General features: G+C 38.9%; 1 protein-coding gene across 3 annotated transcripts in view; it reads right to left on the bottom strand.

Annotated features, from left to right (window-relative positions):
* The window catches only part of LOC149554544 (putative triglyceride lipase), a 329,392-nt gene that overhangs the window by 121,251 nt on the left and 181,288 nt on the right, over window positions 1–26,853 (bottom strand). For all 3 annotated transcript variants that reach the window (XR_016364383.1, XM_089828589.1, XM_089828587.1), the window contains exons 11-14: window positions 21,522–21,567; window positions 21,346–21,425; window positions 18,027–18,137; window positions 2,199–2,280 (exon numbers count right to left, since the gene is read on the bottom strand). Coding sequence is in view for 2 of the 3 variants with exons in the window: in XM_089828589.1 (XP_089684715.1) it covers window positions 2,199–2,280; window positions 18,027–18,137; window positions 21,346–21,425; window positions 21,522–21,567 (319 nt within the window). In the remaining variant the exon portion in view is untranslated. The remainder of the gene's footprint in view (window positions 1–2,198; window positions 2,281–18,026; window positions 18,138–21,345; window positions 21,426–21,521; window positions 21,568–26,853) is intronic.

Below are 26,853 nucleotides of genomic sequence, written 5' to 3' on the forward strand. Positions count from 1 at the left end.
GCAAGCCTCAGACTCCATTCCCTCCTCCAGCCAGACTTCCACGGGGAAACAGAGACATAAAGAAGAGTGTTGGTTCTGCCAGAAGGAGAAGAATTTCTGTGTGCAGAGGGATTTGTGGTGGATTGTAGAGGAAGCAGTAAAAAAAAAAACGACGACAGAATCAAGTTGTTCAGAATGAGTGACAGATGATGCCAAAGGGAAGGGGACGCATCCGTGGTTGCCGGAAAGAGTGCAAAATCGGCAGATAATGACAGAAATTGTGTGTTCCGTGCATTTTTGTGTGGGTTTCGAAGTGCTAATTTGGTCTTGGCGGCGAGGACCCCGCACCCGGGGCGTTGCCCCAGGACCCTGTGGGGGCGCTGCCCCTCAACCCCGCTGGGGGCATTACCCCCTGGACCCCCAGTCGTTGCGGATATCAGTCGTGGGAGTCTGACCAGTTCAAAAGAGTTGAAGTTGCTGAAAGCATGGATTGTTTGTGTACCAGAGGCAGTGGGAGCAGGTGTTGGCTATGAGGCTGTCTTGGTGGATGCGTACAGAGCTCGGAAGGAGCTGATCATCCAGTTGGAGGTAGTGCAGCGACACTTGGCTCAGGGTACCGAAGAATTGAAAACAAAGAAAGCAGCATAGGTGGCTATCAAGGTCAGCTTGAGGAGACAGTATTGTGTTAGCAGAGGCTACAGATGTAACGGGATGAATGTGGAAGTGATGTGACAGAAGCAGATTTCTCTTGTTGTAGTCACTCTATTAATGTATTTTGTTTGTTAATTTGTCTCAGATATTTTGTCAGTCGTCAGGAGATGACTTTTCTTTTTGGGGGGATGGTGTTAGTCGACTGGACAGTCCGGCAGTGTTTTTGTATTCTGTAGTCGACGATCCGGCGGTGTTTCTGTATCCTATAGCCGACGGTCCGGCGGTATTTTGTATCCTGTAGCCGACGGTCCGGCGGTGTTTCTGTATTCTGTAGCTGACGGTCCGGCGGTGTTTCTGTATTCTGTAGCCGACGTCGTCGGTAAATAGTTTGTAGCAGATAGAATATTTGTGGCCGACGGACTCCTTCGGGAAGGTTCGGCGGTAGTATTTATATCCCGTCTGGGATCATTGTAAAGAATCAATCATCTACTATTGCTAATATAATTCTACTGTTCATGTTCATTGTCTGTATGCGATCATTTTCTTTACCTATACGGTAAACATATATCACTTATATTTAAAACAATAAAATTATATAAGACAAATTTAATCTCGAATTTATTTCCAAATATTTTACACTTTCCAAAGTTCATCCGAATTTTATAGCTGCCGAACTCGAACTTGAATTTGAACCTTGTGACTAAGCTAGCAATTGGTGAAAATTCTAGCACAACCAGGAAGTTTTTTGTAAGGCAGTTCATACCTTGCCAGCTTAGACAATAGACATGGAATGGCAATGTCTACCACAAAGACCCAAGAGTAAGTGTAGGAGGAGACAGATTTTACACATGGTTAGACACCTTGACGTTGCTGAGCTTGGGAAAATCAAAATTACAAAGTGCATATGAACTTGATTTTCTCCCAATCAACACTTTAGCTGGCACAAGGATGTCTGAAAAAAGAAAAACAGTGAATCATATTTATGAGTGATGTCAATGTCAATGTCAATTTGATTGATCAACATTAGATTAGTTTTGTCTTCTGGCAAATAAAAGAAATATTTAAACTGTTAAATGAGATACACAATACAATGCTATACCCTCAAGACTTTTTAATAGAAGCACCTCATGTTAAAATATAATGCATTGTGAAATCAGTATGATACCATTGATAACGAAAACTGATATTCATGCACATACTTCCTCCATGACAGACTTTTAAGGAAGTGCGTTCCTCTTCAACAAAGATAAAAATTAATAATATTTATCTTCTCACCATCTTAACAGTGGCAGTTAAATGTAGCATCCATGGAAGCTACAGCTATGAAAACCTGGGTTGAAAATTTTCGTCCTGAATCTTGGTTTGCAGAGTGAAATAGTGCAGGTAGATACATGTTGCACGTGCACCATGATTTAGTGTAACATTAACTCTCTTGAAGATTAAACCACTTATGATGTCACATACTTGATATCTATAAGTATCAAGGGTGTAACTGTATAAAAACGCATTTGGCTGTATCTCAAGTTAAGGATTAAAAAGTAAAGGATTACAAATACAGAGAAACACACCTTATTGTACTCTTCTGCAAATCTTTTATTCCCAACTCTAGGAGATCCAAAGTTATACATTGTAATGTCAATGCAGCCACGCCTGTTTGAACATAAGAACATTAACAGAGGAAATATAAGAAATTCAAAATACTTGAAAACATGCAAGAGATTACTGATACCAGTGAACACTAATAGCTTCAAAAGCATTTGAAAGGAGAATAATATACACATAAAATAAGAATTATAGTTTTCAATAAGATATCAAGCATGCTACCAAAATCCTGAAAATAGATACATGATTCAAACATATAATTGCCACTTGTCTGTATGCATGTAAAAGAGATAAAGGTAAATTTCAAAATTTTGACAGCAGCCACATGTATTTGACAGAAAATATGCAATAATTTGAATGATTCTGATCATGGTATTGACAAGTGCTCAGAACAAACTTTTGCATGCTCTCAGTACTAAATGTACAACTAGAAGGAAATTCTTGTTATATTTACAAGCAGCATGAGTTTGAATATAAAAACCAGGTAATACATCTAAATAGAGAAAATTAGTTTTGTCCTTTATTGGTACTGCTTCCAATTTCGTAACAAATTTGACATTTACATTAATGTAATGCCTGGTAATCACAAGCTTCTGTAAAATAAAAAATCGAGGTTATGATTTTTTCAGTTTTCATTTGCACTTAGTTTAAATGAGCTCTCAAAAAATGTTTCTTCTAATGAACATATTGGCTGAGTGTAATGTCTCCATTTTCATTAGTGTAAATCCAACATGCTAATTCTGATGCAAATTGAACAAATTGAGATATCCAGAATTACCGAACTCCAATCTGCAAACAAGACCCTTGCCCAGCAATAGAGATAATTGAAAACAATTTTTAAGAAAAATTCTTCAGCAAGCCAGTTGCTTCTCAGCCATAGTAGACACAGTATGAGAAGTCTTCAATTTAGCTTGAAAATTAAATCAATACCGGTTTACCTCAGCAGTGGACTGATGCACAAAATCAGTCTAAAACCCTTATACAACAAAGGCACATAAAATCAGAACTTCAGAAAGACAACAAAGCAAAATAAGATAATCAAATGATCCGATGCTTTACTCATCAAATGGGCTCATATTTATAATCTCCAAATGGCACAAAGTTTCCCAAATGAACTTCAGTTAAGAAGCTTCCCACACACAACATTAAAATATAATAAAGTGTCATTATAATATAGTCTTTGCTAACACAATACTGACTCTTCAAGCTGACTATGATAGCCACCTGTGCTGCTTTCTCTGCTTCCAACTCCTCGGTACCCTGAGCCAAGTGTTGCTGCACTGCCTCCAACTGGATGATCAGCTCCTCCCGAGCTCTCTACGCATCCACCAAGACAGCCTCACAGCCAACACCTGCTCCCACTGCCTCTGGTACACAGAAAGTCCATGCCTGTAGCAACTTCAATTCTTCTCAACTGGTCAGACTCCCATGATTGATATCCGCAACGACTGGGGGTCTAGGGGGCAACGCCCCCGGCGGGGTCGACGCAATACAGGGTGGGGTCGAGGGGTAGCGCCCCTCGCCACCAACACCAATTTAGCACTTTGAAACCTACACAAAACTGCACGGAACACACCATTTCTGTCATTTTCTGCCGATTCTACACTCTTTCCGGCAATCGCTGATTCTTCCCCTTCCTATGGTATCATCTGATATTCATTTTGAGCATTCTTGATTTGTCGACGTTTTTTTTCTTTTTTTTTTTTTTGTTATTACAAAACCTCCTTCCACAATTTCTCTAACCCTTGACAAAGATGCAAAATATCGGCTACCCCATGCATTAATCTTTCAAACATATAATTTAAATTTTACACTCCGTATGCCAAATTGTGGTTGAAATACGTATGGCCAGATATATACTGAAAATCCGTACAGCTTAAAGTCCGTACAAGCACGAAAAAACTGTGCACAAATCTGGAAAGCTTAACCGCACACCAAGCTTGAAATCCATATGCTGAACTGAGAAGAAGAATTCGTACGGTGCAATGCGGGATTGACAAGAAGCTAATACCAAATCCGTATTCCATAGTGAACAAGCTTTGTCGCCAAAATCCGTACGGTAAAGTGATTGCCAAATTCCATACGCTAACTTGCAATCCGTACATTGTAGTCTTTATTGCAATTTCTGTATGCCGCTTTGCAAATGAACTTCAAACCCGTACAGTGCAAAAAAAATCCGAACTTTACCAGTGGAAAACCTTACTTTGCTAAGAATTCCGTACCTCGCCAATGAAAAACCGTACGGCAACATAAAATCCGTACCTTGCTATGGAAACCCGTACGATGCTGAAAAATTACCTTGCCAATGAAAAACCGTACGGCACTATGAAATCCGTACCTTGCTTATGGAAAACCGTACGGCGCTTCAAAATCCGTACGTACGATACTTCAAAATCCGTACTTTGCTTATGAAAATCCGTACGGTGCTTTCCAGAAATCGTACGGTGCTTTCCAGAAACCGTACGGTGCTTTACTTCACTTTTTTTTTTTTTTGTTTTTTTTGGAAATCTCACTTCTGGAACAATTATGTACAATATTTACATATATACAGTACTTACGGTCGTCTCTCAGTTATTCGTCCACGGGGGTGCGTTACTTCTTTTATTGCAGACATTCAACTTCGACCTCTTAACTACATCGAATACTTCCTTTCGGTCTAGCATCCACTGTTTTATTGCTCCGTTATTGCGTACTTCTCGCATCTGGTACGGCCCGACCCATTTAATTTTGAACTTGCCTGGTTTGATCTCATTCCGCTCGTCGTACTTCAACACCCACTGTCCGAGTTGAAACCTACTACGCCTATTCTGTGTCATCTCCATATCGCTCAGTTTGTTCCCAAAGCTCCGTACCATGGACTCCGTCAACTGCCCCTTCTGGCCGCCAATAACACGTCCACTCCGTACTGCTGCAACTTTAATTAGACCCTTCCGCTTTGTTTCCTGTGCAGACCGTATCGTGTGCCTTCCTTGCTGCTGGTACCTTTCTGCTATATTTGTGGTTTGACATAATACTTTCTTCCTGCGCAGTTGTACAGTAGAATCTTTCCTTCTTTCGGGTTCGTACTGTATGTTCTGTTCTTCAGCTTCAGTCATATCCGCGTTTTCTTCTTCGGCTTCTCTATGTTGCTTCAAACATTCATTTCTTCCTTCGGCTTCTCCATGTTCCTTCAGACATTTATTTCCTCCGTCGGCTTCTCTGTGTTCCTTCGGACATTCATTTCCTCCTTTCTTACCTTCGTCGATCCTTAGCATAGTACAACTTGGAAAGAGCTCATAATCCTCTATCTGCCAGTGGTAAAGACCATTTACTGAATCCAGATCATCATCTCCTTCCAATCGTAGGACTCCCTCCTGATCGGGTGCCATACTCTGCCTCCTCTCATCATCTTCTCCTTCGAAATCCGACGATAGAGCTTCTTCTCCAACCATCTGAGTGTGTAGATCAATGACATACTTCCGGCCTTTCCTTTCAAGTGATAAAGTATTTTTCTTCCAATCGTGTTTTACCTTGGCTTGTATCAACCACCCCCGGCCCAAAATGGCACCATATCCTCTCCGCTTCAGTGGGATCACGACAAAGTCCAACAGGAACGGTTGTGTTCCAATCGTCACTGGTTGTGCTGTCAGGACTCCCAATGGCTTGATTCCATGTTGATCGGCCGTTAGCAGCTGGAATGTAGGCGGCCATAATGTCGGCTGTCCCAACTTTTTCCAAGTGTCTTCAGGCAATACATTGACACCGGACCCTCCGTCCACAATTGTTTCTGTCAATACAGTCCCGAGAATTCCCATTTCGACAACTGTTGGATGGCGTCCGGATGAGAGGGCTAACAACATTGGATCTTCTGCACTTGCACCACTTTCCTTCTCCTTTGTGTGCACTGTACTTGCTCCACTTTCTTGCTTCCTTCCATGTTCTCCTGGTAGTGGAGCAGCGGGAAGAATGTTTGTGAGTGCTGATCGGAGCTGAGGCATAGTGAGCAACAGATCACTTATCCTGACAAGTATCTTGGCTTGCGAAATTTGCCGGACAATGTTCTGTTCTGCGCAATTCCGTACGGAAGTACTCGGCGTGTCCTTCAGGTGTGCCGTTTCTGGCTGTGTTGCTTTCTGGATCTCTACCCGTGCTTCTTCCAGTCTCTTCTTTTCTTCCGTCGGGTCGGGGTACACTTTTGCTTGCTTCCGTGTGATGGCCAAAACCTCTTCTTCGTTCGTCTCGACGGTGATCAAGTTTACTCCCGACTTTGGACACCTAGTATCTTCATGATCACCAGGTCCACACCATCTGCATAACAACTTTGGTGTGTTCGCTGTTGTACACTCTCGGGCGAAGTGACCCCACAGATTGCATGCGCGGCATTGAACTATCGGCCGACCATTCGCATCATACTGAATTCGACTCCTTCCGCCATTATTGTTGTTGCTGGTATTGTTGTTATTTTGACCGTGCCGGTTGTTTCTGTATCCACCCGATGTGGCACCTTCCGTACTGGTGTTCCCGTTCCCTTCGGACGGAGAGGCCTCCTGTGTCAGGAACACTTGCTGCGGTGTTCTTGTTTTCAAATTGAAAGGGCATTCCTTTACTGAGTGTCCCATAATCTGGCAGATCTCGCAAAATTTCTCTTTTGGGCAGGATCCCTTCATATGGCCTTCCTTCTTGCACTCCGTACACCATAGTTCATTGCCCTTAGTTTCCTTGTTCATGTTCTTGAATTCCTTCATCATCCAAATCATGTCTTTCTGAAGGGCACGAACCTTCTTGTTGCTTCCTTCGTCATCGCTGCTATCATTTCCTAAGGATGCATCATCATCTGAATCGGACGAGCTGGTCTTCTTCTTCTTCTTTGTCTTCTGGTCACTTTCGAGGTTCATTGCCCGATTGTACGCTTCATTGTATGTGGATGGTGGCACGATCTTCATCTTCTTCCGCAGCTTCGGGTGAAGGCCTTCAATGAACCATCTTTTCTGTAACCCGTCAGCTAGCTTATTCTCCATCTTACTGATTAAGTCCTTTAACCTCCTGGCAAAGACCCGTACAGTTTCATTCTTCTTTTGCTTGGTATTGAATATCTCTGCGACAATTTCATTGTCATCACGCAAAAGTTGAAATTCTACGATGAACTCCTTCTTAATGTTATCCCAACTATTCAATTTCTATGGATCGGCATCAGTAAACCAATCAATGGCAACACCCCGTAGGGTTGCGGGAAATTGTCGGATCCATTCGTTTGTATCTGTTATGCCATTCGCTCTCCAGATCGTTTCACATCTTTTACAATGTCGAATGGGATCAGTTGCTTCATCACCATCAAATTTAGGTAATTTTTCCTTCGGACCTGCCATTATTACTGTATGTCGAGGGTTTTGTTGTGTACCTGCACTGTTTTGCACTCCCGCGTTGTTTTGAGCACCCGCGCTGTTCTGAACACCCGCGCTGTTCTGCACACCCGCGCTATTCTGGACACTCGCGCTGTTTTCTGCTTCCACGCTGTTTTCTGCTTCCGCGCTGTTTTCAACACCCGCGCAGTTTTCTGCTTCCGCATTGTTTTCAACACCCGCGCAGTTTTGGACTTCCCCGCTGTTTGGTGAAGAAGAGGGTTTGTCAACTGTAGTTGTCCGTTCCGGAAGTATATCTTGGACGAAGAGGTCACTCCACGCTCATGCTCCTTCGGCACTCCGAGCCGTGCGAGTCGATCTGCTTCCGTCAGGATTCTCTTCCCGTGGCGTATGTAGGTTCAGAAACTCCTCCCTCGCTTCTTCCACCAAATCAAGCCGTTGTCGAGTCTTCTTCAACAATCCTTCCGCGCTCTTGCTTCCGTCGGAAATCTTCTGAAACCTCCTTCGACGCTCTATCTGCTGAGCCAAAATTAACTTTTCCTGCGCAACGCGTATGTCATCTTTTTCCTTCAGCTTACTCTTGTCTTTGTTCAACTGATTCGGCATTTAATTCATCTCCACCTGCCTGCGTGCCAGATCCATTGGGTAACGACGCCAAATGTTTACCATATGGATTAATTAAGCAACGCACACAGGAAATAGACACGAGCACCGAACACCAATAGCAGAACTATTATTATTATTCACATATGCCAACAGTACATTATGCTTCCATAGATAGATCTAAGATGAATACAATGCTTCCCAAAGGGGTTATAAATACTTTCCAACGAACCTTCCCGAAGGTATCCGTCGGCCAGATACATCATGTCTGCTACAAACTATTCACCGTCGGCTACATAACAAGAACTTTTTCGAAGGGACCCGTCGGCCGATACACAATTTCTACCGACGACATCCATTTTCATTAGTGTAAATCCAACATGCTAATTCTGATGCAAATTGAACAAATTGGAATATCCAGAATTACCGAACTCCAATCTGCAAACAAAACCCTTGCCCAGCAATAGAGATAATTGAAAACAATTTTTAAGAAAAATTCTTCAGCAAGCCAGTTGCTTCTCAACCATAGTAGACACAGTATGAGAAGTCTTCAATTTAGCTTGAAAATTAAATCAATACCGGTTTACCTCAGCAGTGGACTGATGCACAAAATCAGTCTAAAACCCTTATACAACAAAGGCACATAAAATCAGAACTTCAAAAAGACAACAAAGCAAAATAAGATAATCAAATGATCCGATGCTTTACTCATCAAATGGGCTCATATTTATAATCTCCAAATGGCACAAAGTTTCCCAAATGAACTTCAGTTAAGAAGCTTCCCACACACAACATTAAAATATGATAAAGTGTCATTATAATCTGATTTATTAATTGCTTTTGGCTCTAAAATGACCTTTTCCAAGTTATGACACGTAAGGCCATTGTTTCTCGATCCCATGATTTAGAAATTTTCGTCTTAGTTCCAACGAGCTATGAGACTGAGGTGACCAACAAACAACACAAACAAAAATAGCAACCTCGACGTATTTAGACGAATGAAAATAATAATTCACCCGTCTTGCAAAAATAGCTGAAGAAACATCAGAATCAAAATCTGATAACACCAAAGTGATCCTGATGATGAAAGATGATGAATTAACCTGACAATGTGACTTCCAATAAATAGATGCTCCCTCCAAGATTCTTCGAGCTCAAAGCGGAAGCCCGAAATAAAAATTGAGAGCATCGCCCAAATCCTCTAACTCAATTGAATTCATCAGAACCAACAGATTGACTTACTATAAATAGTAAGTCACTCAAACAAACCCAAAGCACACCATAGGTTGCTAGAAAGCCCATAACCACATAACTGAGACCCTCAAATCCCACTGTCAGCTCACAAGGGTCGCAATGGTGAGATGACCTAGGCAACTGCAGGAACCTTCTAAAAATGGGGACATTATAGTGTCATTGTCGTCGGTAGAAATTGTGTATCAGCCGATGGGTCCCTTCGGGAAGGAAATTGTGTATCAGCCGACGGGTCCCATCAGAAAGGAAATTGTGTATCAGTCGGCGGGTCCCTTCGGAAAGGTTCTTGTTATGTAGTCAATGGGTCCCTTCGGAAAGATTTTTATTATGTAGCGACATGTTGTATGTGGCCGACAGACTCCTTCGGGATGTTCTTCGGAAAGTATTTATAACCCCTTCGGGAAGCATTGTATTCATCTTATCAGGGAAGCATAATGTAATGTCTGGCATATGCGAATATAATAAGAAGAGTTCTGTTGTTCGTGTTTGTGTTCATTGTCTGTGTGCAATTCTTAATTAACCTATGCGGTAAACATTTGGCGCCGTTGCCCGATGGACATGGTATGCAAGCAGGCAGATATGAATCAAATGCCGAATCAGTTGAACAAGAATAAGAATAAGTTGAAGGAAAAGGATGACATATGCATTGCACAGGAAAATTTAATTTTGGCTCAGCAGACAGAGTGTCGAAGGAGATTTTAGAAGATTGCCGACGGAAACAAGAGTGCGGAAGGATTGTTGAAGGAGACTCGAAAGCGGCTCAATTTGGTGGAAGAAGCAAGGGAGGAGTTTCTGAACCTGCATACGCCACGGGAAGAGAATCCTGATGGAAGAAGATCGACTCGCACGGCTCGTGGTGCCGAAGGAGCACGAGCGTGGAGTGACCTCTTCGTCCAAGATATACTTCCGGAATGAACAACTTCAGTTGACGAACTCTCTTCTTCACCAAACAACGCGAAAGTTGAAAACGCAGGTGTTGAAAACAGCATGGGTGTTGCAAACAACGCAGGTGTTGAAAACAATGCGGAAGCCGAAAACAGCGCGAGAGTAAAAAACAGCGCAGGGGTGCGGAACAACACGGGTGTGCAGAACAATGCGGGTGTCCAGAACAGCGCGGGTGTGCAGAATAGTGCGGGTGTCCAGAACAGCACGGGTGTTGGAAACAGCGTGGGTGTGCAGAACAGCACGGGTGTTCAAAACAGCATGAGAGCTCAGAACAACGCGGGTGCTCAAAACAGCGCGGGAGTGCAAAACAGCGCAGGTACACAACAAAACCCCCAACATACAGTGATAATGGCTGGTCTGAAAGAAAAGTTGCCTAAATTTGATGGTGATGAAGCAACTGATCCCATTCGACATTGTAAAAGATGTGAAACGATCTGGAGGGCAAATGGCATAACAGATACAAACGAATGGATCCGACAATTTCTCGCTACCCTACAAGGTGTTGCGATTGATTAGTTTACTGATACTGAACCACAAAAGTTAAACAGTTGGGATAACATTAAGGAGTTCATCGCAAAATTTCAACTTCTGCGTGACAATAATGAAATTGTAGCAGAGATATTCAATACCAAGAAAAAGAAGAATGAAACAGTACGGGTCTTCGCCAGGAGGTTGAAGGACTTAATCAGTAAAATGGAGAATAAGCCAGCAGATGGGCTCCAGAAAAGATGGTTCATTGAAGGCCTTTACCCAAAGCTGCGGAAAAAGATGAAGATCGTGCCACCATCGACATATACTGAAGCATACAATCAGGCATTCAACCTCGAAAGTGAACAGAAGACAAAGAAGAAGAAGAAGACTAGCTCATCCGATTCAGATGATGATGAGCCTTCAGGAGAAGATAGCAGCGACGATGAAGGCAGCAGCAAGAAAGTCCATTCTCTTCAGAAGGACATGCTTCGGATGATGAAAGAGTTCAAAAACATGAACAAGGAGACTAAGGGCAATGACCTATGGTGTACGGAGTGCAAGAAAGAAGGCCATACGAAGGGATCCTACCCAAAAGATCAATTTTGTGAGATTTGCCAGATTCTAGGACACTCGGTAGAGGAATGTCCTTTCAACCTAAAATCAAGAACACCACAACAAGTGTTCCTCACGCAGGAGGCATCCTTATCAGGAGGGAACGGGAACACCAGTACGAAAGGTGCCACATCAGGCGGATATAGAAACAACCAGCACGGTCAAAACAACAACAATAATACAGGCGGAAGGAGTCGAATTCAGTATGATGCGAATAGTTGGCCGATAGTTCAATGCCGCGCATGCAATCTGTGGGGTCACTTTGCCTAAGAGTGCACAACGATAAACACACCGAAGTTGTTATGCAGATGGTGTGGACCTGGCGATCATGATGATGCTAAGTGCCTGAAGTCCGAAGTAAACTTGATTACTGTTGGGATGGATGAGGAAGAAGTTCTGGCAATCACTCGGAAGCAGGCAAAGCTATACCTTGATCCGACAGAGGAAAAGAAGAGACTGGAGGAAGCACGAGCAGAGATCCAGAGAGCAACGCAAATAGAAACGGCACACTTGAAGGACACGTCGAGTACCTCCGTACGGAACTGCACAGAACAGAACATTGTACGGCAAATATTGCAAGCCAAGATGCCCGTCAGGATAAATGATCTATTGCTCACTATGCCTCAACTTCGTACGACACTCACGAATATAGTTCCGATTGCTAAGCAACCAGTAGAACAAGAAAAGGAAAAACAGGGGGGTGCAAGTGCAGAAAACCCGATGCTGTTAGCTCTTTCATCTGGACGCTATTTGGCGGTTGTTGAAATGGGCATTCTTGGGACTGTGCTAACGGACACGATCGTGGATGGAGGGTCCAGTGTCAATGTGCTACCAGAGGATACCTGAAAAAAGTTGGGACAACCAACATTGTGGCCACCTACCTTCCAGTTGTTAACAACTGATCAACATGGAATCAAGCCATTGGGAGTACTCACAGCGCAACCAATGACAATTGGAACACAACCGTTCCTGTTGGACTTTTTCATGATCCCATTGAAGCGGAGAGGATACGATGCCATTTTGGGCCAGGGGTGGCTGATACAAGCCAAGGCAAAGCATGATTGGAAGAAAATACTTTATCACTTGAAAGCAAAGGCCGAAAGTATGTCATTGATCTACACACTCAGATGGTTGGAGAAGAAGCTCTATCGTTGGATTCCGAAGGAGAAGATGATGAGAGGAGTCAGAGTATAGAACCCGATCAGGAGGGAGTCCTACGATTGGAAGGAGATGACGATCTGGATTTAGTAAATGGTCTTTACCACTGGCAAATAGAGGATTACGAGCTCTTTCCAAGTTGTAATATGCTAAGGATCGACGAAGGTAAGAAAGAAGGAAATGAATGTCTGAAGGGACACAGAGAAGCCGAAGGAGGAAATGAATGTCTGAAGGAACACAGAGAAGTCAAAAGAGGAAATGAATGTCTGAAGAAACATAGAGAAGCCGACGAAGGAAATGAATGTCTGAAAGAACATGGAGAAGCCGAAGGAGGAAATGAATGTTCGAAGCAACACAGAGAAGCCGAAGAAGGAAACACGGGTATGACTAAAGCTGAAGGACAGAACATACAGTGCGAACCCAAAAGAAGGAAAGATTCTACTGTACGACTACACCAGAAGAAAGTATTACGTCAAACCACAAATATAGTAGAAAGGTACCAGAAGCAAGGAAGACACACGATACGGTCTACACAGACAACAAACAGGAAGGGTTCAATAAAAGTTGTAGCAGTACAAAGTGAATGTGTTATTGATGGATAGAAGGGGCAGCTGACAGAGTCCATGGTAGCAAGCTTCGGGAATAAACTGGGCGATATGGAGATGACACAGAACAGGCGTAGCCGGTTTCAACTCGGACAGTGGGTGTTGAACTACGACCGGAATGAGATCAAACCAGGCAAGTTCAAAGTTAAGTGGGTCGGGCCGTATCAGATCCGGGAAGTAGGGGACAATGGAGCAATAAAATTATGGACTTTGGATGGACAGGAAGTGCCTTAGGCGGTGAATGGCTCGAAGCTGAAGGTATACCACGGTCGGAAGACTTCTGCGTCAGAGAATGGCCTTTGGGCGACCCCTTCGTCGTTGCAAACCGACAATGCCGACGGTCGAAGGGAAAACTGACTTTGCTATTGAAAAAACTGAAAATGATAAATAAATTTTTTTTTTTTAAAAAAAAGGTACTGTACGGATTTTGTCTGCTCACCGTACGGTTTTCACTTGGTTTTTGAGTTGTACCGTTTCTGAGATTTTGAGATTGTGTACGGTTTTTAAGTTGGGAGCCGGTGTACGGTTTTAAATTAAACTCTGAAGCACCATACGGATTTTAACCTGCCCATCGTATGGAGTTTGCAGGAAGAGTACGGTTTTGTAGATTATAAAGTATGAGATGTATGGCTTTCTCCTGTACGGATTTCCCGCAAGTGTACGGTTTTCTTTTTGCTATACAGGTTTCAATATTTGAAGACAGTACGGTTTTCAGGAGCTGCACATTGTAACATCAATTTGAGACCACTGTACAGTTTTTTTAAGTCTGGGAATGTACGGACTTTTTCACTAAGAGGATTTCACTACTCACCGTACGGATTTTATGAAGACTTGGAGCGTACGGATTTTTAAAAAATCTTATAAACTAGGAGTCTCAATACGGAATTTTTGGAGGGATTGGAAGTGTACGAATTTTTAGCTATTTTAACCATGCACCATACAGACTTTATGGAAATTACCGTACAGTGTCTCTGTATGGATTTTTGAGGAAAGCCATTGACATTGTGGATTTTGGCTGTACGGCGTACGGAATTTGGAAGTAAAGACAACGTACGAAAATTACAATTTGGAATGCAAGGTAATTGTACGGATTTTTCAAGCATATCATGTGTACGGATTTGGATTGCAAGATTACAGATTCTGAAGAGTGGGGTTTTGGCGTACGGCTTCTACTTGCTATTTGGTAGCACAGAAGGGTGACAAGAGGTTTTCTAAAATATAAAATAAAAAATAACGTCGACAAATCAAGAATGCTCAGAATGAGTATCAGATGATGCCACAGAGTAGAGGAAGAACCAACGATTGCCAGAAAGAGTGTAGAATCGGCAGAAAATGACAGAAATTGTGTGTTCCATGCAGTTTTGTGTGGGTTTTAGAGTGCTAATTTGGTCTTGGCGGCGCTGCCCCTCAACCCCGTTGAGGGCGTTGCCCCCTAGACCCCCAATGGTTGCGGATATTAGTCGTAAGAGTCTCACTAGTTGAGAAGACTTGGAGCTGCTGCAGGCATGGAGTGTCTATGTACCAGAGGCACTACGAGTAGGCGTTGGTCGTGAGGCTGTCTTGGTGGATGCGTAGAGAGCTCAGGATGAGTTGATCATCCAATTGAAGGCAGTACAACGACACTTGGTTCAGTGTACTCGGAATTGGAATGCAGAAAGCGACACAGGTGGCTATTAGGGTCAGATGTCAGATTGGCTAAGGTGACAGTGTTGAAGACCAGTTAGTCAATCAATGTATTTTGGTTGTTGATTTCTCTCAGAGATTTTGTAATAGTCGTTAGGAGACGACTTTTCTTTTTGGGGGGGATGATGTCGTCAGTAGAAATTGTGTATCAGCCGATGGGTCCCTTCAGGAAGGAAATTGTGTATCAGCCGACGGGTCCCCTCGAAAAGGAAATTGTGTATCAACCAACGGGTCCCTTCGGAAAGGTTCTTGTTATGTAGTCAACGGGTCCCTTCGAAAAGATTTTTGTTATGTAGCGACATGTTGTATATGGCCGACGGACTCCTTCGGGAAGTTCTTCAGAAAGTATTTATAACCCCTTCGGGAAGCATTGTATTCATCTTATCAGGGAAGCATAATGTAATGTCTGGCATATGCGAATATAATAAGAAGAGTTCTGCTGTTCGTGTTCGTGTTCGTGTTCATTGTTTGTGTGCAATTCTTAATTAACCTATGCGGTAAGCAGTCATTGGATTGGTAAACATGATTAATGTGTAGATCCTAAAAGTACCTTGTTTTAACTTTATTTTCCTTTTAGTTGGAAGTTCTAAAGTTGCAGGGAACGTAAGTAATCAACAAATCTTTCTTGGTTACCCTATAACCCTCACAGATTGGAGGAAAATCATGGAATTTGGACCATCATTCTCCAACTAGAAATCCTAATCTCTTGGAGTTTGATAGGTCCAACCATGCTTTGTACCATAGAGGTGGCTTCCTAGTATTCTAAGAAACTGGCCTTTTTTGGTGAGAAGCCCTAGGCCTGGCATCTCAATATGATAGGCTAGTAGGAGTGAAATAGTTTGAAATTGGTTAGAAAAACAAATTGAGAAAGGGGTTTGAATGGTTGTATAGTATTATAATGAAGGTATACCAACTATCCAAGGTGATCAAAGTTAGAGTTTGCAGAGGAAAGATGTCTGATTGCAAGCATTTACAATAAAATTATCAGTATTAGCCCTATAGGCCTAATGGGAGGGTTGTGAAGAAAAAGTGATCAAATCAATGAGTCTGATTCTAATTTTGGGATAATACATAGAAGACCCAAAAGGGTGCTTGAATCTGGACTTAGTTTGGCAGGATTCAACTGGAGGAAAATTTGGCAGAGAAAATACATATTAGGTTGTGCTTATTGGGCTACTAGGCCTAATTGTGGGAAACTTGTGAGATTGGGTAGAAGCCCATTATTGGAACCCTCAAACTAGTTAAATTGGTGTTCATTTGGTGTAAGGAGACTACACCTAGAAGTTAGAGAAGACGAGTCATGGTTGGACATTCAAACCCCCAAGTTGTCAACCAACCTAATTTGAAGGACGAAGGAGACAAGAAGGCATAACACTTGAACATGTTTGGTGGCTTGTTATAGGGAGAATAGCCTTTTTGATGTCTATTTAGGGCATATAAGCAGTTGGAGAAAGTGAGAGAACCCTTGAAAGTAGATGCTAGTAGAGTTTTTTATGTTTTGAACCCAAAAGAAGTATAAAGGGGACAATTGTAAGGGAAAAGACCATCCAATTACCTAGCCTACTCATCCCATAGCTTGAATAATTGATTGTATTAGCTGAAGTGTACCCACAAATGAAATAAGTTTGCATAGAAGCTTTTTGTTGCATTTTGATTTTACTGAGCAGAACTGAATATCAAGAAGGTAGCAGGAGCTTGGCATGCAATGCAATTCACAAAGACTTCTTTTGATCATCCAATGTTTACACATTATCCAGGTTTCTATTGAATCATACGAACCAGTGCTATCAGGTCTTTGGTTTCTAATAGGAAAATTGAAGAGAGAGATGTATGATAAAAAAACTAAACTTTCATTGAAACTATTTCCCATTTTGAGACTGCTTGTTATCTATGTTACAAGTTATTCTAAATGACTTGGGCAATCATGCAAGTAAACCCTTAACTCTTATTTTAAATGGGTTGCACAATCATGTAAGTATCACTAAACCATAGTTACCATATTTGGAAATTCAAATCAATAGTGAGATCAATAATTGATAAATTTGTATAAAAATTGAAAAATCAGGGTAGTATCAGACAAATCTTATCAATTCAAAAATTTCAGATCTATCCAGATACTTTTAGTGTATGGCACGAATAGGATGCAAATAACTGACCTTTCTCAACATTAAGTAGAGAATGAACATATATACAGATTCCATTTAATAAACTCACGTGATAAGCCAAATGCCTATAAAAATGGAAAATTGAAGTCTCCAATTGCATCTAATAAAACTCTATGACGTCAAACTTTATAACTCCTACATATTGAGAACTCCTGATTGCCTGTAGCCACTCATGGATAAAAACAATGTAATTCATAATATATCTCATTTCAAAGGGAAGATTGTGCTGGAGAAATGAGAGAGGGTACCACGTTCTTAAGTCTTTTTGTGATGATTTTTGATATATTTTACAAATCATATTGTAAAGTGAAATAGGTCTGAAGGCATCAAAGCTTGACAGAGTATCATTTTCTAAATGATCAATAACAAAGTGACATTATGCTTGTGCACAGTTAACGGTTATTTCCAGTGTTACCCGGGGATGCATCCCCGATATATTTTCAGCTGTCCCTGTCCCAGAAACATCTCAGAGACTTGGGGACACCTGGGGGATTTTGACTCTGACCTCTAGAACAAATTAGACTTTGACTCTCAAAGTAACACAAATTTGGTATATAAGTTCTGCTGATTCTTATATTTTAAGGTTCGATTATGTATAAGTACATACTTTATCCATGTTTTCACATAAATATCTAAATTCCATTATATATTTTAATTTTTTCTATTGTTATATAGCTTTCCCCATTGTCGTCCCCCTCCGTCCCCAAAATCGGCAAAAGTTTTTGCCATCCCGGAAACCCGTCCTACTGCCCCCTGCCATCCCTTTCCCAGAAACTCGGGGGAACATACGTTATTTCTCATATCCACTTCAATCACTCATAAGAGGTCCTCAATAACATAGTTAAAGTTAAATTTCATAGAGAAGACATAATTTGAACAAATTAAATAATTGCTCTATATAACCTTGAGATGTGTTGAAACATATATGAGGGATTTATTGAAGAAAAGAAAAGATTACTGACTTTGCCATTTCACTTGATGACAGTTCAAGCGAAAGAAGAGTTGCTAATGCACCACCTAGACTGTGTCCCGTCACATAAACATGCCACCTGGATGCTTGGTCCTCTCCATCACTGCAATCATAAGTGTAGATTAATCTTTAAAAATATAAAAAATAGAACAAACCACTCATTGATATGGACATAATCATTACCTTATTAATTTTCATTGTTTATAATTGCAGTAAAATACAAGATACATGATGTGATAGTCATAACACTGCAGGAACTGTGATCTTCAGCAGGGGTTTAATTTCTTTGTACCTTGTTGCCAAGTCATATGCTATTAAAAACAACTCCATAATGCTCAAACTCAATACTTAAATACAGCCCCTTTCACTTCATGTGATTATAGACGTCACATACAATACACATCATGTTTCAAACTACAACTATGTTACTACAAATCATGTGACATCCGCAATTTCCAAAAAAATGCAAAGAATTTGGTGTTATTTAACTTCTTAAATTACTTCATTCAGTTATTCGACACCTGAGTATTTTAGAAAAAAGTGATATGGTTGTGTTCATATTCACAAATGATTTCTTATATATTTGAGATAATGGTTGATTGCAAGACAGAGAACAACAAAACACATTAATCAACACCCCCAAAAAAGAGAGATAACACGTGTCACAATTTACCTATAAGAGATCTGATGTGGAAAAACTACAGACTAGTGAAACTAGACTTTGTATCTACATTATATTTGTTCCATTTTTGTAATGTCATTTTTTGTGGGGAGCTCTCTTACTTTGCAATTGACACTAACTTATTTTCTCTGTCACCCTAATCAGAGGTATAATTTGATGTTACCAGTGAGCTCGGGTGATTTACAGGAATTTTATGACACTTTTAGATGGTTTTTCAGCTCCCAGTTTGGTCTTCAAAGATCCTTGGAGGGAGCATTTATTTTAACTAAGTGATCCAGTTTAGTCCATTTATTGTTTATCATTCTTGGGATCACTCAAATGTGGTCGATTTTCAATTTCAATGCATTTTGACCATTGTTGCTATTTTGATGTAATTTAGAGCAATATTTAATTAATTTCACTAAGGGTGCCATTAGAAAAAAATTTAATTGGCACAACAGTATTATAGCTTGTTGGAAAGAAAATTTAAAAAATTTAAATGCTGAGATGCTAAAAGATTCTTTGTGCCGAAAATATTTATAGGTAAAAAAATCACTTTTTGAAGCAATAAATCTTAATAAATTAGTAAAGTAATTTTTATTTTGTATTGAACTTTTTTGAGAGTTCCCTTTAAAAATATAAATTAAGGAGTTTTTAAAATCATTTTCCATGTTGAATTTTATCCAATTCGTCTGATAGAAAACCCTTGTGCTTTTGGCAATTGAACAATTGTTCATCTTAGCCTCTAGAGGACAAAAACCCTCTTGCGAAGATAAGTTTTGGTGTTCAAAGATTACTCCCCAACTGGGCGTTTTGGCTTACTGACTCAATTTCCTCACTAGAGTTTAAAGATTGGTTTCAAAACTTGTAAGTCTTCATAGATGGCAAATTTCAGGAATTTTAGAAGATTTCCTTTGTGGAAGGATGAGCTCTTAGTTTTTCTTTTGCAACAGTTTTATCAGGTTCTCTTCTTAGCTTATGTATCTTGCTACTTGATCTGGAAGCAACCCCTTCCTTTTTGGATCTGGACCTTCATATATTCTAATCCCTTTTCCAAAAGGGCCCATAAAGTGAAGTTTCACTCGATAATATGGGCCTTTAAAACTGATTTTACACACATTACAATTCCAAACATATCACCACCCATTGGAAGTTGTTCAATAATTTTGGTATTTCTCCATAAATAAGATGCTTTATCAATTTTGAATCTTTGATTTCTTTTCACACCCACTAAAATTGAACTAGTAGCCATTACACAATTTTAAATCAGAAATAACTATCCAAGCATACAAATTACAAAACATTGTAACATACTTGTTTCTTACTTTCTAAATAAATAAGTATGAAAAGAAACTTTAAAAAGTTTATCACCAAAAACTCAATCAAAAACTTTAAAAAATTGATTAAAAGACTAAAAAATAGGGTTGAATGTTTACCATATATGCACAAATATTTTTTATACAACGTATCTAGCACTCTATGATAAATCCCCTTCAGAAAAAAATCAGCTACCCTTCAAAATGCCCAAATGGATATAGAGAGTTGATAGAAAGGAGAAAACAACATGATAAACTTCTATGTTGAAACAGCCTCAAATGAGCCATTCTAGGGTTTCTAGATGAAAAAGGGAAAAATAACTTATTTTTAATGGTTTAAGGCACCTTATATTGGGCTCCATGCATGTACCCTATGGATTTTCCCCATGTACACCCAGGTGCACTCTAGGTACGCAGGTTTGTACGCACAGCACACCTAGTGCATTGGGGACACACTGTGTGCACATCCACATCATACCAAGCATGTGTACCCAGACACATGCGCACCCAAACTCAAATTGCAAGTGCTTAGTGTGTACCCTCCATCTACATTTTCATCCCTTCCATTGAGTTGTAGTTAGGTTGCACTCAGCAAAGGTCATTGGCTTGATTTTGCTGTTTATGTTGGTTGGATATCTGTATCAGGACCAGCTAGTTTGAATTTTCAATTGAAAATTGTTATGGGGACCATTGGGAATGATTGAATTCAAATCCGAAGATATTGCTTACAGTTTCTGGGTCAGGTATAGAGTTTTCTTCTTTGTATATCAGCTTCTTCATATTGGCAAACCTCCATTGAGTCAAGAAATAGGCACCGGAAGTCATCGAGTGAATTGATGTCTCATAATAAATCTCAGAAGATATTTTCTCCTCACTACAAGACTGCTGCCATCCATATTAATTCTCAGTAACTTTCTGTGATGCTTTCTCTGATAAGTTATGCTCTATAAATTGATTATGAATTGGTATGAATTAAAGAAAATTCCACTTCTGATAATAGCAGATGACTGATCTAGGAATAATTTGGTATCAGTGGTTTGCATTGTTTCTATAGTTAGAACTATGAATGTGTCCAACCTTTCACAGAAATATAGATGAAAGAATATCAAATTTTTTCCAAACAGAAAAGGAAAAACAGAACAAAATCTCTTGCATGTGTGAACTGATTGAATCAATTTTCAGCGGTGATATATTCTAAACATAATGGGGTAGAGCATTGCATACGAAAACTATTGAATTATTTTTAGAGCATAATATAAAGATGTAAAAAACACAACTGAAGCATTTCCAAAGCTTCTCTATCAATGTCAACAAGAATATGAGAGATATCTTACATGAAACCTATAGAGGTTTTGATGAAAGAGAGTAGTCGATTTCTGACTGAATCATATGCAGTCAAAAAACCACTGTGCACCTGAAAATTTAAATAAAATAAATTAAACAAATATCAAACATGAGTTTTGTAACTTTCTTCAAGAAACATACTATTGCATTTGAACCCCCTAATTACCTGGACCTCTTCTTTGAAATCTCCACCCGCTCGCTCAGGATTCAATCTACAGCCATATTAAGATTTTAGGTAACAATAAAAGGTACTTTAGCATTAGTCAAAATAGTTAATATCCACTTAGAAAAATTTATATAACAATTACAACCAAGAGTAATTGATATTTAAAAAAAAAATCATATCCCTGACAAAGATTTGGCTGAGGTGTTTCAAACAAGGCGGTCCAAAAACTTGAATTCTAGATATTTATGTTGTGATCTGCATGACTTATTTTATGAAATTTTGGACCCTCAAAAAAACTGAAATGGTAATTGAATAATTTAACTAAGGAGAGGAAGACTCCTTAAAAGAGATCACAACACAATGTTTCAAAATTAAAAAGAATCATAAACCGAGATGAATAAAATCACTAAAACTAACTAATCTTATCTAAACAACTAATATTATATAACAATATAACTTATAATCCCTCCCTGGATGATCATTTTACTATGTACACCAAGCTAACCCCCTCAATTTTGTTAATGACTGGTAGTATCGACCAAATTAGTCAAATTGACAAATTTCTCCGTGATCAAAATACATTATCTACCATATACATTCTACTCAAAGTTATTATGAGTATTGTTGATATGATAAATGACTAGTAAATATTTATATAACACTTTTGTAATTATATACTTTCATATATATATATATATATATATATATATATATATATATATATAGATTGTTGGCGAACAGATTTCTCCCTTTTATGAATTTGAAATGACTGACTCTATACCCTTATTTAGGAAACAATATAAGTTCACAATAGTTGGGTAAAGGTATGCTAATCGTTTCCCTCTGGATTTTGAGAGGTACAGCTCCCTCTTTATAGATTTTCAATGAATTTATATCTTAAGAAGTGCATACATGTGTACTTTTTCCAAAAAGTACTTAAGGATCTCTCACATACTCTTAGGTATGGAGGAAAAATTCAGAAGCTACAAAGAGTTCAAGTAAATTAAGATACATAAGTTTTCTCAAATCACCCAATGCTTGAAAGACAGAGAATTCAGAGATATTAAATAAAATACCGAAATAATGATAACTTGAAATAAACAGCAGCCAATATCACAAAGCAACTGATATAACAATCCACAAAGTAACCATTATATCAAACTTCAAACACATAGTTTTAAAACAGTGCTATGCATTAATAGATGCATATATGTCTGTCTTCGAGCTCAAAGTCTCAAAATAAACATTCAGATTACCAAACTTTCCTTTTCGAAAAACCAAAAAAGTAACTAGTTAAAACTGCTATTAAGCTACCTTTTCTATCTAAAATCTAACCGTTAACCAGTTTTATGCTCTAGCATATATAGTATCAATTTCGAGAGGCCTCCATCAAATCCCAGCTCTATTTTGATAACTGACTAAAGATAGTCTTTTCAACGAAATCACTTAAAAAAAAAAACTACTTCAAAAACTAATATGCCCTACAACTAATCTGCTTCATCTGGCTTATCTTCTCCTAACGTGACTTGCTTGAATAGTTTTGAGCTCTTGAAAACACTCGCGAGTTCTTGAGCGGCGTGAGAATGTGGGTTGCTCATGTTGTCACCAGAATTTGCACCCTCAAGATAAGCACCTAAATACTTAGAAATTCTGGTGAAACATTGGAACAATCACGAGTTTGTGGGTAAACTATGCAGGTGACTGAACCTCCGGATTCTAGGCCGGTTCCTGTATGATATTATGATATTTCACCTATACTATGAACTTGTGAGGAAAAGGAGAGAAGAAAGTATGAAAATAAAAACTATTTAAACTAGAAAGGTGATACACCAAAGACAATAATGAAGGATTTTGATATTTAACAACACAATGGTATGACATGCAATGATACAACTTTGATGAAAATCTCTGCATAAAAGCGTTTCAAAAGAGGGCTTTAATGAATAATATCAAAAAGATATAGACCATAATCAATATAATTTCATTAAAATGCACAACTTATGACCTATGCATAGAGGTTTTACTGACACATATAGGTGCGAAAATGAGACATAAACTTTAGAGGTTCTTGATAGAACACAGAAAATTAACATCAAATCACCAGTATTGCACACGAAAATGAGTCCCAAAGTAGATCCAGCCAACTGTATTATGCCTTTAGAGGTCAAAAAATATCAACTTCAGAGATACAACTCAGAAAAATGAGTATATAAAGGACAGTAAAATGTCACAATAGTCTATTCCCCTTTCAGAACTGCATCCATCCCTCCTTTGGTATCACAGTTTCAGAAAACTAAATACCAAACTCCTGGTTGAAATCGGGAAAAAAAGGCTACAATAAGGGAGTCAAAACTTATCAAAAGATGACTCACTGCTTAAACATTAAACTAAGTCATAACGGAACCTATGACTCACCTTTAACTGCCCTTAAAAGACTCAAAACGTCAACACATGGCCTCAAAATGCTAGGACAAGGTCAAAATTTGACCTACAGTCCTGGAATGACTCAAAAAGCCTTAAATTTGACCTTAAATGAAGCTAATAAGTCTTTGAAAAAATAACCTCTAAGACTTACTCTAAAAGACACATGTCACAATGACCTGTTAATCATAAGATTAACTCAGATTCCCCTTTTCTCTCCTAAATTCGAAAATGGATTTATTTGAACTAAATTTGATTTGCTCAACTTAATAACAATCAATTGATTTATAATTTTATCAATTGATCCCTATTAATTACAATTTATTTGCAAATCTGAATTAAATATCCACTCATTAAAAGTTAAATAATATAATAATATATTACTTAGTTAAAGTAATACATTATTATACTATTTAAATTTGACATGAAACAAATGAAATTATGTAATTCAAAGTATTAAGAGGTAATACCGATACATCTTTTTGCGGATTTGAAAAGGAAAGTAAAAATGGTTAAATGCAAAAGTTTTAACCTAAAACAAAGCAATCTCTTCTCATTTCACATTCGAAAGCTCTAGAGAGAGAGCTTGGCAGCTGATAAGAGGGTTTTGAAAACCCTAGGAAAACGCCATGAAGACGTTTGGTCTGTCACCATTGCTGGGTGCGGCTTGCTGTCGTAGCACTTGGAATCACATTGTTCTGCCTATTCTGTGACGTGACTCAATACTGGAAGCACAATTTTCTTCTTTTGCTATTGTTCTGGAGTCACCATGATCTTTTACGACTTACTTGCTGGAGGTAACGTTTTCCATCTTCTAAAAAATGCCATGTATTTCATCTATTACATCTAATGGTCTATTTGGAAAACTCTATGACAAATGCATTTCATATTAGTATTGGAAGCACGTTTTTCTTTCTCTTTTGAAATAGCTCCATATTTGATCATATGTTGCAGGTATCTTGTTGGGTTTTGAGTATACATCAGTATTTTTTAGGTGAACATCATTGGTGCTAGAAGCACGATTCTTGCATACAAAGATTTGTTGTTCTAATCTCATTTCCGCCTGTAGCATTGTGTTCAAAACCCACTTGACAGGTAGCATTTTATTGTGCTTACATTTTGCCCTTATGTGTTAAAGGGTTCTGTGTTGTGTTCCAGTCTGACCACTTCTTTGGACCTTCAGATTCAAACTGATATATGCGACTTCTAGCTTTAGTTATCTTTATTCATTCATGCATAATATGGAAGATTCGAGCAGCAAATCTTTGTATGGCTTGATAAACAAATTTTGTGTTAACTGTTGGCACGATTTGGTGCTTTAATTTCATCATTTCCCTTTCCAGATTATTACTTTTTCATGCAATGGAAACACCTCTTACTGCTGTCTGACAAGAGTTTTGTCATTAATTTGGAAATCATGCGTTCACCAATACTGTTGTAAAAAAAATCTGGGCATTTGTCACCTTAAATCGCCATTTCATGAAAGAAAACAAGTATTTGCTGGTCTGATTTCTGTATGTATTTGACTGAATGCTCATCTTTTATCATGCTTTGTGATTATCATCATATTGATCTTGTAGATTCTGCTATGAGTAACTGAGAGAAATGCCATAAAAATACATTGTTGACCTGTACATTAAATGCCTGTACATTAATTGAGATTTCTCTTTCCAAATAGAAATCATTTTATTTCCACATTGATTCAACATGCTGTAATCATTTGATTCCTTTTTGTCTGATGTAGGCTTTTAGAACATTCAGTAGTAACAGTGACAATGTATGTGTGCATATCTTTGTACTTGTTACCGCTTTTTTCAGTTTAGAATGCTTCAGTATATTCAGATTCTTCTGTTGTTTCTCTGTAACTGCTGGTAACTGTTGTGTTGGATTTTCTGGAAAATATCATTTCTTGCAATATAGTTTTTTGTATCTGTTACATAGACACGTCAGAACTTTCTCTGCTACTACAGCTCTCTGCATTTCCTTGTATTGTATTACTTAGAGAGTTGCTTCTTATTCACTTATTCAGCATATGCACGAACTTTATTTTGATGGAATAGATGTAATCATAACAAATGGAATATTTTATGATGTTCGAGCACGAGCTCGTGACAGTCATAAACCATTTCTTCTTGTAATTTGCAGCTATTTATTATGAACCGAACATGCCTATGTTTGATTATAATGAAAGGTTTCATATCAAAATAATACGTCCCTTTGACATTATACTTTGCGTTTTTTGTATGTATTCAGAATAGGAAAAATGTAACATGTGCAAGAATGTAGCTGTAGGTGACTAGTCATTGCTTAGATCATAAAGATCTAACCTCACCTCTTTTCTCTTGCAGGGGAACAAGGAACCAAGAGCTTAACAGATCGAAAGCTGCACTATGGGCGACAATGCAACAACAGAACATCTAACCAGTCAAAGTCTGAAAAGCAATGACTGGTTATCTCTGACTTTCTCCCATATGTTTTATTTTTTTCTATTCTTAGTACATATGAAAACGCAATTGTATTCACGACTTGTGTGAAATACTTTGCCTTAAGCATTTCATTATTTTGTAAAATATCAATTGTATATTCAAGAAATGAATGATACAAAGGACATTTATATTCTTTCAAATATCAAATGAAATGTGCTTTTAGCAGAATAAAATTTTCATATATGAATTTTAACATGTGTTAAAATCAGAGTAACGAGAATCGCCTGAATCGGCGATTCAGCGATTAGATTCATCGATGGCAATTTTTTTGGAGTCGAAAATCACCATTGCCGATTTCATTAGGTGAATCGCCAATTTGGGCAATTCATCCAAAAAATCACATGACTCGCCTGATAAAATCGCCATGAATCGCCTGCGGCCAGTAAAGTATGGACTTGTAAAATTAAAAAAAATCACTTTTTTTT

The sequence above is a fragment of the Cupressus sempervirens genome, chromosome 5 (assembly GCF_028749045.1).
Source record: "Cupressus sempervirens isolate cs-2001-9-10 chromosome 5, ASM2874904v1, whole genome shotgun sequence".
In the NCBI taxonomy this organism is placed as follows: Eukaryota; Viridiplantae; Streptophyta; class Pinopsida; order Cupressales; family Cupressaceae; genus Cupressus; species Cupressus sempervirens.